The 16,400-nt window shown below is 41.8% G+C and overlaps 1 protein-coding gene across 1 annotated transcript in view; it reads right to left on the bottom strand.

Annotated features, from left to right (window-relative positions):
• Positions 1–16,400, bottom strand: part of usp43a (ubiquitin specific peptidase 43a) — a 92,527-nt gene that overhangs the window by 26,086 nt on the left and 50,041 nt on the right. The window contains exons 4-6 of the mRNA XM_061092119.1: positions 15,517–15,609; positions 10,245–10,380; positions 9,844–9,988 (exon numbers count right to left, since the gene is read on the bottom strand). Coding sequence (XP_060948102.1) covers positions 9,844–9,988; positions 10,245–10,380; positions 15,517–15,609 — 374 coding nt within the window. The remainder of the gene's footprint in view (positions 1–9,843; positions 9,989–10,244; positions 10,381–15,516; positions 15,610–16,400) is intronic.

The following is a 16,400-nucleotide window of genomic DNA, read 5'->3' on the forward strand; positions in this document are numbered from 1 at the left end:
TAATTAAATAAGTATTTAACAAAACAAACAAAACATTAACACTAAACAGTTAACAAACAAAACACGAGGCTTACGCGGGGATACAGGAGATCAGGAGATCATGAAAGCACCATGGAAGGCAGGAGGGAAGACGAACAAACACCGCAGGAACACAGGACAGACAACACCGCAGGAAAAACAGACAATCCGACCCAGGACAAAGGGAAGACAGAGGTTTAAATACACAGGGGAGGCAGGGGCAATTGAACACAGGTGTAACACATGAGGGCAGAGGAAGACAATCACCGACAGGAAGTGAAGACAGAAACAACACACAAGGAACAGACTACAAAATAAAACAGGAAACAAACAGAAACAGAGTGCAAACATGAAACTAAAACAAACAACAGAGATCTACAAGATAACTATGAAACAGTCTTGACCTGACAAATACAACCTAACTAGCCAGACTGTTTGCCAGACTGTTACACACACACAATAACATGAAACCTCAACGAACACATGGATGAGAGCAAGATGTCGAGCATAAATTTAATGTTACTTCTGTAATGTAATTCACAGTATGGGTATTTTGTTCTCACAAAATCGGTAACACCTGAAACACACACACCAAAGGTTTGCCCAGATATCATTAGTGGAAACCTACGTTGACTTCCATTCATTGGGGAGAGCCTAACCCAAACTTTATCCCTAACTTAACACTAACCTAAACATTGCTGTCACCTTTGATTTGAATGAAACATATTGTGGGGACTTGTCTTTTGTCTCCATAAGGCAGACACTTACCAGCAACATGGAGATATTCTTGTTTTTCAGCAGACAGGAGCAACTCGATTTGACACTTTCAGCATATTGTCGCCCTTTAGACAACCAATTCATTTCCAGCGTCCTTGTCACTGTGATCTCTTCCTCTCTCCTCTCTGTCATTTCTAATTCACACTTTTTGATTTGGGAGGAGGAAGTAAAGATTCCCAAAAGAGACAAATGTCTTTCTAGTCTTTTATTGTCACATTTGCAAATGGATCCACACAGTCGGACAAGATGCAGCAGAGTGGAACGTGGAGCATCGGTTAGATAGAAGGTGCGTCTGTGACGTGGACTGACCCTGATCCAACAAACACTGCTACTCTTGTAGTCAAATATGCAATAATTGGGTTCATGCAAAGTTCGAGTGATAACAAGGTTGGCAGGTTTAACTCCCACAAGTCAGACTGCTCTTAGACAGAGAGCCAAACAAAAACATGAATTCTCCATGACAGCATGTAGGAAACAATTTCTGTTTCACCCACAGAGAAAACTTAGCAACCACATGTGCCAACGACTGTCTGTGCTACATTTGCATTTATTTGATATCAAATTTGGATCAACTGGAGGGACTATACACTTCTGTGATTGGTTGTTTTTCCGTCTGTCACATGATCCAAACTCTGACCACCAATCAGAGTCTCCAGATTATATTGTTTATAATAACAAAACCCTGAACCATTAAAATTACATTTATATACCATAAATTAAGATGATAAATTTATGATTTGAAGGACCTGGTGACGGTTGGGATTATTCCTTAGATTGCACTACGGGAAGTATGATGTTCTAATGCCACAGGGGAGACACAGCCCATGTAGAGCCATCAATCGTTTGATTTTTAATTTAGATTCTTAGTTCATTGTATCACATATCCCTGTCAGATTTATTGAGGATGACTTAATCGCATGAAATCATCCTCCACCCCCTTAAAAGCCTTTCACACCAAATCTTTAAGAGGCCTCTGCCTTTTTAATCCTCTAAATACTGAGGGAATTTATTAAATAATAAAATCTCTACGCTCCAGGATTTCCTCTCCTATTTCTTTATCCTCTACAGAAAAGAAAATCCTAATGACGACTATAACTATGGAGCCGTATCCAAATGTCGCTTTAGGTTAAGGCTTTAAAAAGAAGGTGGAAGACACTTTGCTGTAAAGGCTCCTTTATTGTGGAGTAACTTGAATAATTGAGTAACAATTATTCAAGTTTTGTTTTTGTTTGATACTTTTACTTTACTTTTAGTTTTACACCTTTTTCTATTAAAAAAAAATGTGTCCTTCGTCTTTTATCTTTGTTTTTTATCTCTTGAAGTAGCATGTTTTTGTGAAAAGTGCAATAAATAATTCTTATTGTCTAGGAGACAAATTGAACAACATCACAGTAACTCAGCTGTATTTCAACAGCACCAGTATTTTTGTGTTAATAACATTTCCAGAACCAGAGAGTAATATGTCGTGACGTGATTCGCCCACAAATCCAACATGTGCTGGGGTAACCTCCTGCCAGACTCTCGTTCTCACCTCCTCCTCCCTCTCCTCCCTGAGATGAACATGGGAGAGCCAGAGAACGAGGGAGGTGTTGGCAGGGTGGACAGAGGAGTGACAGAGAAAGGAGAGAAGAGTTGATAGAAAAGGAGAGACGGAGAATTTCTTTTGTCATTTATTCTTTATTCCTTTTAGAATAAAGAATACAAGGAGACCAACATTCAGAATGAGCAGCACTGCAAGACCTAAGATCATCAATTCAAATGATATAGCACTATTTTTTGATTTTATTGTGACTGTAATGGCCGCTGAGGGAAAACAGTCTAATCACAATGGTCTTAAAACAGTCAAGTGAGCAGAGAAAGACAGGGATAAAGAGATAGAGGTAGAGAAATAACAATTATTGTAATAAGATATTAGTATAGCACCTTTCAAAACACAATTACAAGCTGCTTTGTGAATTTGTTTTTGGTTTCTGTTTTTGATTATCTATTTCACACTTTAGGTCAACACATTATTCCTTTCTGTAATCTTTCAGATGTTTTCTAACCACAACAGAAGTAAGTATGGATATATCATAAAATCAAAACACATTTCAATTCATGTTTGATAAAGTGGGACAACTAAAAAAATTATTGGAAAAAAATAACTTTGCTACACGGATCTCCTCAGGGAGATTGTTGCAAAGAGTGGGAGAGCCGACATAAAAGGCCTGGTCCTCTCTGGTCCGCAGCTGGGACAGTGGAATGGTGAGCAGGGAGGACCTCGGATTACGACCGGGCACATATGGTATCAAAAGATCTGACGTCAGAATCCAGGAGGGCTCTTCAAAGTGAGCAATAAAATCTTTAAATCAATTTTAACATTTAGGGGCTGTGGGGTGGGGGGGAGCAAGAAACAGAAATTGCTCTTGCCAAAAAAAACCTTGGAGATAGTGAGTAAGACCATCTTAAACAGATCAGCCCCGAGGACCAAGCCATACCCCAAAGCACCGTCTCTATATTCTCTCTGTACCCCCCCTCCCTGTTACACTATTCACCCCATCCCTTCTCCACACACGATGATTCAGCTCCCCAGAAGAAGCCAGGGAATGAAAATAGGAACAGAAAATCTGGGTAACAACTACAACAGACGCTTTTTGGTTTTCAGATCTGTGGGACGCTTGACGGAGGACATTCACAACACAAGTTTACACCGCGGCTCCGTTCACACAGACTCATGTACAGTTACAAAGTCTTTTCTACCTTTGGGATATTTGCATGAGAAGAACCTCTGAACTCCACACTGAGTGACAGCTTTGTTCTTGTGACAAGTGTGAAGAAGACATCATCTTTCAACTGATGGTTAAAAATAACAACAAGGGATTTACCAAGACTTGGATATGTTGAAGAAGACCATCTCTTAGAAAAAGTTCAAAGTTCAAAGCGTTAAGTGTATAAAATATATACAGTCCTGTAAAGTGAAATTATTTCTTTGCCTTCCTATATGAATACTGTGTTTCATGTCAAGTCCTAAAGTTTCTCCATTAATATCTACAGACATTGAGTTTCTGCACCAGTGGCTATGATCTTCTGTGATGCTTCCGTTATTCTGCAGGCATCCATTCACTCTCAGACACACACACTCTGAGACACACACACACACACACTCTCAGACACACACACTCTCAGACAGACACACACACACACACACACACACACACACACACAAACACACATATTTATTTTAAGTAGATAATCACATTTTGCTGTAGCACCAGAGGCAAAGTCTTTCAACATTTAGGTCTTATTTTCCCAAAACAGTTTGTTCATTACTGACGTGTAAAAATAGCACGAGTTGCGTAACACACAAACCTCAGAGAGGAGTTTGGGCACATGGTGACTAGAAATAACACTTCTCCCATGTGGTGCGAGACCGAATGAGTGACCCCTGTCAGTGCAGTCCACTCACCTGACTAAAAATACCCAGGGGGCCCGTAGGCTTAACCACGGACGAATCACAAGTCCTGGCAGCAAACCACAAAAGCCTCTGATGACAGCGAAGCACCTGAGCTTCCTGCCCGACAGTGAAGTGACAGATCAAAGAGGCAGCAGAGGAGGAACTGGATACACCTGGTGTTGCCCTCTTGTTTCTTTCTTTCACCTGTCTACCTTTATTTTCTGTCATCTATTTTAAAAACAGCAACAACCCAAATCGAGTGTAAACAGCATGGTCATTGTGTCCCTGTTGTGTGCTTGAATTAAAGGAATACAACACAAGAGTAATAAAGTTGCAATGAAACTGCCGATGCCCCAAAATTGGACCAGCAACACCTTCTGCTCTGCTGAGTGATTCACCAAAACACAATTAGGTTGTGTTGTGAATTACTGTGTTAAATTTTACCAGGAAGCTTTCATGTCGGCAGCCGCGCCGGCATTTATGCACCATTTGTGTCGCTGTTAATAAGGCAGCCGGGCTGAGTGTTGCTGTTATTTCCCAGATGACTTGAGAACATGTTCCAGAGGCAGTCGTGGTGATCAGGGCACCGACTGTAGACACAACACAAATGCCTCCCTGCCTCCATTCACTTCAGGTTATTCTAAAATAATAAATTTGACTGGAGGGGGCAAGAGTTCCCCAGTGAATGTTCTTAGAATCTTTTCTGCACCGAGTTTGCTTCAGGCGTCCGGTTAGTGCCTTAATGGAAGTGCACAGGATGTGTACTTGGCCGGCTTGAATTTGCATGTGTGACATCTTTGTCATGTGGTGCCAACTCACAGAAAACAATTCCAGCCCTGTATGTGATGTCAATTTGATGATGCTACTGATGTATTCATATTGTGACAGTAAAATACTGACAGTGATAGTGGGAAGTGTTTTTCCTTTAGAGTTGATCGCACAAATGAGTAGATTGTGTGTGTGTCTGTGTGCTTATGTGCATTCAGGCAGAAGTGATGTCTCCTCTGTGAGAAGCCGATTGACTGCCCCGATAAACCCCTCAAAGGAATGCAAAGATCCCAGACTCTCCACTTGGAACATAACCCATAGTGAGTTGATGGAAATGACACAGTGGTTTACTGTGACAGGACCTGAACACTCAGGCAACCAGGAGAGTTAGTGGAGCCGCACTGTATAGTCAGCCAATGTGTGCGAGTGAGATGAAACCAAAAAGGGACTTTGATTACTGCATCTATCTCCAGACAGATCCTGTTAGTGAATCGTTTTACTACTCTATTACCCAGAGAATCTTCTCATCTTCTCTTTTTGAACATACAGTATAAACAACTCTCTCTCTCTGGCCCAGTTCCGTCTTTAACGATTTATTTCAAGAGCACCATCACACTAAGTTAGCATGCTCTGTTTCTATTCAACGCAAAGTCTTTTTATTTGTGCAGAAATACACAGCTTCATCACCCTATTTATTCGGGGTGGGAATCACTGGGTAACTCACGATCACAACGGTATTCGCAATAACATTGATATCACAATACAGCTATTCTGCGATAATTGATATATTGCAGGACAATCATGTTAAAATACTTTCGATAAGGTTTAAATGCACTGGAATCGGATCAGTACTGTCAGCTGATACGCAAAGTACAGACATTGAATCGGTTCCGGAAAAAGGAAAAAAAATTGGTATTGGGAAATCTCAACTATATTTGAACGAGAGTTGTTGAGTCTCAAATAAGTTGTTGGGGCTATTTCCACCATGTGACCTCACGCTGCCATTGCCTGTAAACACAAAAGCTCATTACTGTACATGAGTACAATAATAGTAGAGTGATTCAATTTCCCCCCCAAAAAAAGTCAGAATTTCCCACAAGCTAAACTAGACGACTGAGGATTCCTTGTATTCAGAGAACTGCCGGTTCTTCTCCTTGATGTCTACACACAACATGATTTTTGCCTTATTATTAAATGGATGACTACTTATTATTCATAGGTTCATGCAAATGAAGATCTCTTTGGAAGCTTTTCCTTCCTCCTCCTCTTCCTCCTCCTCTATCTCCATCCTCATTACCGTTTCCTTCCTGTAGCCAAGTAATGTAGAGGAGGAGGCACAGACAGGAAGCCAAGAATCCAGGGCAAGTGGTGACTATTTGTTCCATTTATTTATTAACTCTAAATGTCATTCTGCTCCAGCCTGCACATCTCTCTGATTTGTTTTTTAAGAACACTCTCAAAGTAGACCTTGTTTTTAACTTTTAAACACGTACTCCGGTGAATTAATTAAGTAGAAAACACAAACAAATGAGACACCTACAATAACAGTTGGGAGATCACTTCAAAATTCTTGTCTCAGAAAACAACCGTACAAAATTTTTAAAGGAGGGGTGTCGTTTTCAACCCATGAAATGTTTTGTAATGTTTTTTGAAACTTTGACTCAGATCTGAAGGGGCTGCAAGCGTGTGTAGGTGTTCCTAAAAGTACCGGTGAAAAATGAAATACAAGGTCACCGAGAAAAAGATACTTGGACACCACCCAGCAATTTATAATACGACGAGACAGTTGAAAGGTAAAAAGTGAAACTAACAGTTCAAGTTATACAGTAGTCGAGCAGCTTGAACATAGTATATTGGCTAATGCAGTGCTCTGCAGCAAAATATTTTTTCTCAGTAGATTTTTGTGCTATTAGTGCCACTGTCATTCTGAACGTGGCCTTGTCCCCAAAGTCTGAAAAGCGAACATTGCTCAGAACATGTTCCAGAAGCTTCAGCTGTATGGTGACAATAATTATATCACTTTAAGGATCACAGAGGAAGAAATGACACAAAGTGAGCACAGAGTTGCAGTGATCGAAACTATGTCACTGCAGATAATCATCTTTTGTGCGTACTGCTTGTCCAGGTTCTGCAGGGTGGTAAATTGCTTCCTAACGGTTTTATTCCTCCCTGCCGTCTCTGCTGCTGAAGCATAGACCCTCTCCTAACAACCCATCCAGAAGAGGACAGTCTACGAAGAGCATTTCAGAGCTGAGACTCCGTCTGATGCTTTAAGATCAATATACAGCTATCACATGACCCACAAACTGTCCTGCTGTGGGAGCTTGGCAATGAGATGGAGACAATCCTGGGAGGACTGTCATGAGATGGTAATATCTACATGCTGGCGTCAGGTAACGACATTCATTTATTTAGTCTTGCGTAATAATAGTTAGTACTTTTGCCGTTGGATGTTTATTTTACATTGGCATGACGGCACATGTGGACACTGACAAGTTAGAGTTGGTTACTTTAATAATAAAAAGGTACTAAGATAAGACTTTTTTGTTTCTTCACAGATTGTGTCAAACACGGGGAAACTGACTGCAGTGAATAAATACACAAATACACAAATGCGGCATTTTCTATTCTTCAGTTTGACAGAAATCGTGATGTATTGTAATTTGTTTGACATTGAATTGCTGTACTGCAATATTATCGTTATCACGGGCCATGTATTGCGTATCATATCATGAGTTGCCCTGCAATTGCCACTCTACTGCAGTAGACAAGGATTTTAAACGGCTCTGGTTTGCAGTGATGGAAACATGATCTTCCCAATCATTCTATAAATCTGAAAGACCTGCATTCATAAAATATTATGTGTACAGGGTAAAACTTTTTTTTTTACAATTAGTCACACATAAGTAATTAATGGGAATAAAAGTCATATGCACATGACAAACAAACAAACATCAACCAGCTCCTGGAGGAAAACACAAATCCTCAGGAAGCTGGTGTGACTTGAGTGTTTTTCATTCCACTGTTGGTCCGACAGGCTCTGTGTACAGTCATCCATCACAACAACATGTTTTACTTTTTCTACACAACCGAAAAAACAAACTATAGTAGCAAGGATTTGCAACGCACAACAATTAATCGGATTTCAGTGAGGACGTATTTTCCGTGCACATGTCTGTGGATGTTATTTCCGACTTAGTGCATCACACTTAAGCTTTCAAAATCCCTGGTAAAACAGTTGGATGTGTCATTCAAGCTGGACGTCCTCGATATAAAGTGTCCAGAATGTCAATGCACTGCTTAATAATCTTCTGAGTCATCATTTTGTCAGCAATAATGAAGGGGAAAAAAAGAGGCAGACACAGAAACTAATGTGAAAACTACCCAGAATCCAAAGTCACTTCGGGAGCAAGGTCATTTTAAGGGTTGACTGTGTTTATAAATGAGTGTCTCCAAATGACTAAACTGAAATAAAGCAGCGCCCCCTTCAGGCTTACATGACCTCATGAACCACAGGGAAACTTCTGTTGCATCAAACCAGTAAAGCTTATTTTACCTTTGTTTTATTCAGTTGTCAACAATGATTCTTCACTGCAAACAGAATTAAACTAAAAGGAAATATGAAAACAAAACCACAAACGAACCTTGACTTCCCCCCCGTGCTTTAAAAACATCTAATTATGCTCGATGTAAAAACTTTCCTTGTCATAACTTCGCTCCTCTCTACTCAGAAAGGAATTTATACAGAAAACCCCAACATACATCATCTTTTATCTCCGTATATCAAATGACAGAAATTCCACTGAAATTAAGTTATGATATCCTGGAGTCTGGCCCGCTGTGATCTAATGAATTATTCCAAGGTAAGAGTCATTCATCATTTTCATCAGACTGTTCCCAAGAATGGGAGGCACCTTCGCCAGTGAGCACTTAAGTGTGATTCATTATATATACATGTGTGTGTGTGTGTGTGTGTGCGTGTGTGTGAGTGTGAGTATACACATACTCGTATATTACTGAGAACCATGAGCAATGGAGTGAGGACATTTTCGGAGGTTGTCACCTTTTCAAAGAATTGTTTGAGGGATAAGACTATATTGGGGGTTTAGGGTTGTGAGACCAAATGGGTGTTAGAGTTCTTAAGGTGTCTCGAGTTAATTAACTCCATGAAGTGTGTGTTAGAAGGAAAGGGGCTGGCTGGCAGTGGTTTGTGTGTGCAGCTCACCTTGGGACAGGGTAATGGGCTAGAGAACGCATTACACCAATGAGTGTCCGCACTAAGATAAATGTAAAGACCTGTGTGTGTGAGTGTGTTTTATTTGTACAATGAGTGACTGAATCTGAATCACAGCCCTAAGGAAAGGAGCTGATACACTGTCTTCACTGTGTGAAGTGACAAGTGAATCATTTATGTCATTCTTCTTCTTCTTCTTCTTCTTTGGGGAACAGCCCCACCCCCCCAGCAGTAGAAGTGGTAAAACACATCGTACCCAACAGGCAACCTGCAGAGACCTGCTATTAATGCCCTCACACTCGCAGACGTTATATGACTCAATTAAGCTCTTTTCAGACACAATCACTGGCATTTAATTTAATTTGTTTGGGTGTGATCATGATAAAGAAGCTGACTGAATGGAGTAAGACAAACTAGGTTGCAGATGCTGGCTGAGGTAAAAAATGTCTGTCTGTGAGAAACACTGTGCTTAATGCATTAAAAGCACGTCTGAAAGTGAAAAACTGTTAAAGGTGTGAGTGCACATCAAGAGAAGAGAACGATCAAAACTGTCCTCATCGGTGTTCGAAGTGAGCAGGGATTTTTTTGATGGACATCTTGTTGCCGTGGTTACCTGAGTGCGGTGCAGCGCCTCCACGACCGTAGAGGGGAGGAGCCTGGAAGGCGTAGACCACGTCGCTGTCTGCGATTGACGTCAGGTCGTCGTCATCTGAGAAGGAGCGCTGGAAACCGGTGGAGTACAACTCTGACAGGATGACCTGAAGAGGGACGGACACAGGGGGGTCGAGAAAATAACTTGTTGAACTGTGTTGACCAGATTTACTTATTGTGTGGAAAACTGACTTCCAGAAATTAATCAACAATGATAATCTATACAGGTAAAGTCAAAGAGGAAATAAAACTAGGTACATGCGAAAACTGAGATGTTGCCGTTTTAAATATGGAAAGAAATCAAATAAAACAAAAAGAGATTTCTCAAACAATCATAAAATCAGTGTGTGTGTGTGTGTGTACCTGGTCTGGCGAGATTTTACCCTCCTCTGCCACCATGGCTCTCAGGCAGGACAAGTTACCAAGGAGAGGTACAGCCAGCCCCACCCGCAGATACCTCTGACCCTTGGTACTGAAAACCAGCGTCACACACATCGGCCTGCGGGGCAAACAGAGGGAGGGAGGGAGGGGAGAAGGGATGAGTTTGTGTGTGTGTACGTTTGTGCGTTTCAGGTGGGAAGGGGCAGGAGGACAGAGAGAGGAAGGTAGACATGCTTCTCGTTACTGTCAAGGTTTCTGGCACAACCTCACCTACGTGTGTGCTGCATGGAGATAAACACCTCTGATGTATGAATATATTACACTGCTTGTGCTTGTGGCTTTCATCAGAGTCATCATAAAACATTGCATGTGGACGTAACGCTATGCATCCACATACACATCAGTCAATGTTAAATGGGGTTTATAGTTTCCTCCAACAAAGAGGTTAGTGAGAAGCATAGTTACGAGTCAAATGTTCTGCATTCGATAGTGTTGACCTCTGACATGTTTGTGTGACCACAGACACACACTCAAGCAAAGCCAAAAATAGCTTACAAGAAACAGATTTCAATCCACCAGGAGCCACAGAATGATGTTCTCCATTTGTTTAAGAGATGAATTTAGCCTTAGCTGATCCTCAGCCAAGAATATCATGTTTTCCTGTGCATTTGTTTGTAAGTCAGCAGCATTTAGCAAAAACTAGGCTGAATCTTTGTGTCCCCCATATCTTTAACTTCGTGAGATGGGGTGTTTTTTGATTTCCAAGGGAATAATTCATGGATCATGATGACAAGTAATTGGGCACATTGAGGGACCTGAGATCTATGAGTCTGTTACATTCGGTGCAGCTTGATTGAATTCACATGGAATGTTCAAGGAGGTATGTGCTCTACTAAGTGCTCTTCTAGTTTTACATGTTTCAGCTTCCAAACAGCAAAAAAAAAGCCCTTGGATGAAATGTGAGTTTGAAATGCACTGTTGATCCGTTTAATGACTAATTAATGTTGGGGAAAAGATTTCCTCTGACGATACTGTTCATAGTTTATGGGCATAAACTGTCGGATCATCTGCTTCGGATCTAATATCTGAAGATGATTTAACCATTTACTGATGTTGGAGTGTTTCATATTTCCCTTGTGTGGTTATGTGTGTGTGTATGTGTGTGTGTGACTAGATATGTCAAGCAGAACCCATACATTGTTGATTGTCCCACAGGCCGCTGCTGTGTGCTGGGACATGTCTGATATACAACAGTTTAAACACCTCCTGAAAGTGAGGGTAGGGTGAAAATGACTAAAATCAGAAATGGAGGGAAAGTGGGGAAATAAAATAAATAGAGGGAGGGATCTGTAACTAAGGATGAAGTTTGTGATGAGTGAACAAAATAAAGGATAGAAGAAAAAACTGAGAAAAAGTAAAGAGTAAGGTCACGCCTTCTCATTCGGAATGAAGATGGTGCTGACAACTCTGCTTCCTGTTTCTAATCATTTTTTATTCAGGTGAGTAATGTGGAAGCTGTGGGGAGGTGGACAGGACAGACGGCGTTGGATCTGAGGAGCTTTGTTTACGTTGTTAGATGCTGGAGACACTGACACTTGAAATGAAACGGGTTGAGAGTTGTGGGATGACACTCGAGAGGAACAGGAAATAGAGATGTCATCTTAAAAGGCAGGTTTACGGCAGCCTCTGGACGGTTTAGAGTCGGAGTCCTTTGTTGTGTGTATCAGTGTTTTCAATCCCACATTGTCGTCAAATCAGAACAACACCATCTCCTTAGCCAGACAGAATGTAACAATCTCAGTCAGCTGGTTGGTTTGTCAACAAAGCTTGAATCTTAATATTAGGACAGCGTAGTCCGTCATAGTGTCACAATCTCTATTGACGTATTCAAGGTCAATCATAATGTCAAATCTCTGAACCCATGTTGCATACAATCAGAAACCTGGCTAGCCTGTTTACCCTGTTTCACTTTGGTACCTTCAAACAGTCTCAATGAGACATGCTGACCTAATTCTCTTCACTGAATTAGTCACTGAGGAGAAACTAACCTAGAAAAGCTTTCAAATTGCTTTTAAAACTAGGGCTACGTTGTAGCACTTGCGGCCCCGAGCACCTGCACGTTGAAGCCTGTTGCGGTCGGTGGAGAGAGCGATCGATGACCAAGCGCACGTCTCCGCATTGCATGCGTGTTGCGCACTGCGGCAAGGAGAAACGCTTCACTTCCGGCGTCCGTCACGCGACGTCGATCCTTGCTTGCTTATTGTTCATTACGGTCCACGCTATCAAACAGCACATCAAACTGGGACGATTTTATGTAAGTCGAATGATAGTTGTAAAACAAAGCTTACTTCCTGTTTCCAGTAGGTGGCGCCATCACTATTATTACGCACAGACAAATACATCTGTTCAAGTAGGCGCTCTGATGTAGTGTGAGCAATTTTGTGTCAATTGGACAATGTTACCACAACTTAATTTTTACACTGATCAAAAGGTGGCGCTATGACCCTGAACTAATATTTATGTATGGATGTGTTCAGATCAGGATTTTGATCATAGGTCAGTAGTTCGGAGCCGGTTGGATTATGCAGAGTGGATTAACAAAGTACTCCCTGTTTAATGGCGAATCAGTAGGTGGCGCTATGACACTCAGGAAATATTGACACATAGAGCTGTTCAGGCTTGGACTCTGATCAGGTGACAGAAGTTTGGTAGTGATAGAACAATGCAGAGTGGAGTCATGACAACATCGTGTCCTTTGGCGAAGGATGATCCTTCGCCGCAGCTCAATATTTACACGCTTTAAGGATATGTCACAATTCTGACCATGATCCAATGACTTGACTGAGCTCTTTTGAGCTTTATATTGTAACGCTAAACTTTGACGCCACCCCGTGATCACACGGCCTTAAAACTATATAAATATCTTCAGGGGGGGGGCTGTTGATACACACATGTAGTTTGAGTGAGATAGAGCCATGAACACGGAAGTTACAGCAATTTCGTGTTTCGCGGCGAGTTGATGAACTTTAATGCCACGCCATGCCGTTTGACGAAAAGTCACAGTAGTCTTATGTCTTCATTATCAATGTCTTGAGACCCATTTGATACAGTTTGACATGGTTGAGATCAGTGGATGAGGAGGAACACATCCAAGTGTAAGACATGCAAAAAACAAGACATTTCCTGTAGCCACCAGGGGGCGATGCGATTTAAAGTAATGATTTCTGTGTAGATGTCATCAGGGCGAGACTTTTGTCTTACATGTCTAGTTTGGAGTCGATTGGATCGTGTATGTGCGAGATACAGAAGCTCGTGTTTTGATGGCGTTTAATCAAACTTTGACGCCACGCCACGGTCACACGGTGTGATGAAAAGTTGATTTTTTGATAACTTTTTTTTTTCTCCATCTTGTTGTGATGACACTCATCTACATTTTAAGTTGATCTGATGAAAGCCCTGGGACAAGTATGTCAAAGTAAAAAAAGCGGAATATGGCCAAAATGGCCACTAAATCCAAAATGGCGGGCCTCATGTTGCATTTTTCATAATGCAATGATAGACTTTTTTGTGCATCTGGTCATGATACACAACGGTCCTCATTTTCGTGTGGATCGGTGAATGCTAAATGAGGGGCTTTTCCGTAGGTGGCGCTGTTGAGGTATTTTGACAGGCCCATTTCAAATTTCTCCAGAATACGTCAATTTTCACCACTTTCTAATTTACTGCAAATTTAAGAAACTTTTTGAGCATGGGAAAGCCCTCAAAAAGCCCATTCAGAATAATCCTTACAATTTCAATAGGGCCTCTCCCCTTTCGGTGCTCGGGCCCTAATAATAATAAAAATCCTTACAGATTCAATAGGGCATCTCACCATTCGGTGCTCGGGCCCTAATAAAAGTTCTGTAAAACTGGCAAGTGTATAGTTCGATGGTCGGTGGCAAACACAGAGGACAGAACCATCCATCTTTTCTCTCTCTGCTATATACTGGTATTATCTGCTGCACCCAGGCCTCGATGCCACGCTGCCAGCCAGACCCTGCTGCGTCTCTGGGGGCCTCAAACTTATCAGGCATTCTGCTGGGATACTGCTGCAGCAGGACGGTGCAATGAGGCCACTGTGTGTGTGTGTGTGTGTGTGTGTGTGTGTGTGTGTGTGTGTGTGTGTGTGTGTGTGTGTGTGTGTGTGTGTTAGTGTGTGTGTGTGTGTGTGTGTATTAGATCCGTGTGAGGCCGGCAGTCCACAATAAACCTGAATGAATTTCCTTTTATGCTGGGCTCACACAGACCACACACTGTCAGAGGACTCACGTTGCAAGTTCAGGGTTAGCGCTGCGGAAGCCATGCAGAGAGGATGCAGAGCAGAGGCGTCTGCATGTTTGAAGATAGGAGGATTCATCCAGCACTGGATGAAGGCAATTCGAGAAACTGGTGAAGTGACTAGAAACTTTATGGGGTTGTCTTTTCCTCTGTTTAGATATTTCATGGCAAGATGGAGACAGAGGGATTAACTTGGGACAAAATCCATTGAGGTTACCGGGTGCAATGTGGTCACTATGCCCCACAGTTAACTCATTCTATACGGGTCTGCACACACAGGACTCCATCTACCAGAGAGAATCGATCCCTAACGCGATCATGTGACCCAAATCTAACATAAAGATGAAGAGGACACATCCTTTCAATCTTCCTCTATCATCCCATTTGAATTTCGTGCAGCATCTGTCGTGGTTAAAAAGGGAAGCAGCACAGAAAGTCTTTGGTCATGAACTATTTATAACCAGCCTTTATCAATTCGATATGACCAGAGGCCGATACTATAACAGTCAGCGTGTACTTCTGCAAATGCTTGGCTACACATGTGATCAAGTTTCCCTCTGATACATGTCCTCTCATGGTGCATCTGTTTTGATCAATGGCTTTGTTCTACTTATTCACTGAGGCAAATCATTCTGCTCCATCGGGCAGTCGAAATGATCACATCCACTGGATATCACTGATATCAGGTGACAGCCCCACACACCCAGCAGCTAAGAAAAGCGTTCGCTTTACTAAACAGTCCTGGGCCTGACAGGAGATTTACCATATAAACCAGAGAATGGTAAATTATTCTAAACAAATATGCTCAACACATATATTCAAGACCACAGATACGCAGATGTGAAAACATTAAAGAATCCCTTAAAACTGAGTTTGGTCAACAACAGCAAAAGTGAATTCTTCTAGTAAATACGAGTTTGACTGTGTTATACATCACCTGGTTTGTCGTAGGGGGATCGGCAGGGAGATACATAGAAACGGGTCGAAGGTGTTGCTCTGCTTAAGGCAATGAGGGCACGTCAGAGAAGACCTGAAGAGAGACAGAGACAGAGAGAGCACATGTTAATCACTTGGACAAGTAGGACCTCAGCTCCAGCATGAAGGGCCTTTCTGTGTGGAGTTTGCTCGTTCTTCCCGTGTCTGTGTGAATTTTCTCCAACTATCTTGCTTGCATGCACGGATGCATGACCTCAGTTTAGTTAGGTTAAGATTGTCTAAACATCCCTTTTCCAAATGTATCCTGCTTTATTCAATTTGGGTATGAGTGGACATTATAGAAAAAAAACCTTTAACTTTACATTGCACAGATGGACTGACATTGCTGTCTCTAAATGCAAAATCCCCACATGTACTCTTAAGTATTGAGTAAATGTGAAGTAGAAATTGACTGTGTTATGTGCTGCATAGTGATTAAATGGTGGTGTTGAAAACCAAGCACTGAAAGAGGACATCTGGACTGGGAACAGGGAAGCAAAGCAACAAAGGTGGGACGCTGCTCAAAATGTTTTGCACAGAACAAAAACCCACTGCCTTAGGCAGGTGAGATACTGCAGCACATGAAAAGGGCTGCGTGCTATAGAACATACTCAGCTAGGAAGGAGCAAAGGAGGGAGTGATATGGAGAGAGAGGAAAAAAGAGAGGGCAGGCGAAGGAGATGGGTTAAGACAGAGGGAATGGTAACGAGAAAAGGTTGAACTGGAAACAAAGGGGAACAAAGATGACTTGACACTAAAATGAAGGGCAGCAGATAACAGATATCAGAAAGGCGGAGGAAACAAAAGAAGAGCAAAGACATGGAGATGAAGAGAAAGACAACACAG

Source organism: Limanda limanda, chromosome 2 (genome assembly GCF_963576545.1).
Source record: "Limanda limanda chromosome 2, fLimLim1.1, whole genome shotgun sequence".
NCBI lineage: Eukaryota > Metazoa > Chordata > Actinopteri > Pleuronectiformes > Pleuronectidae > Limanda > Limanda limanda.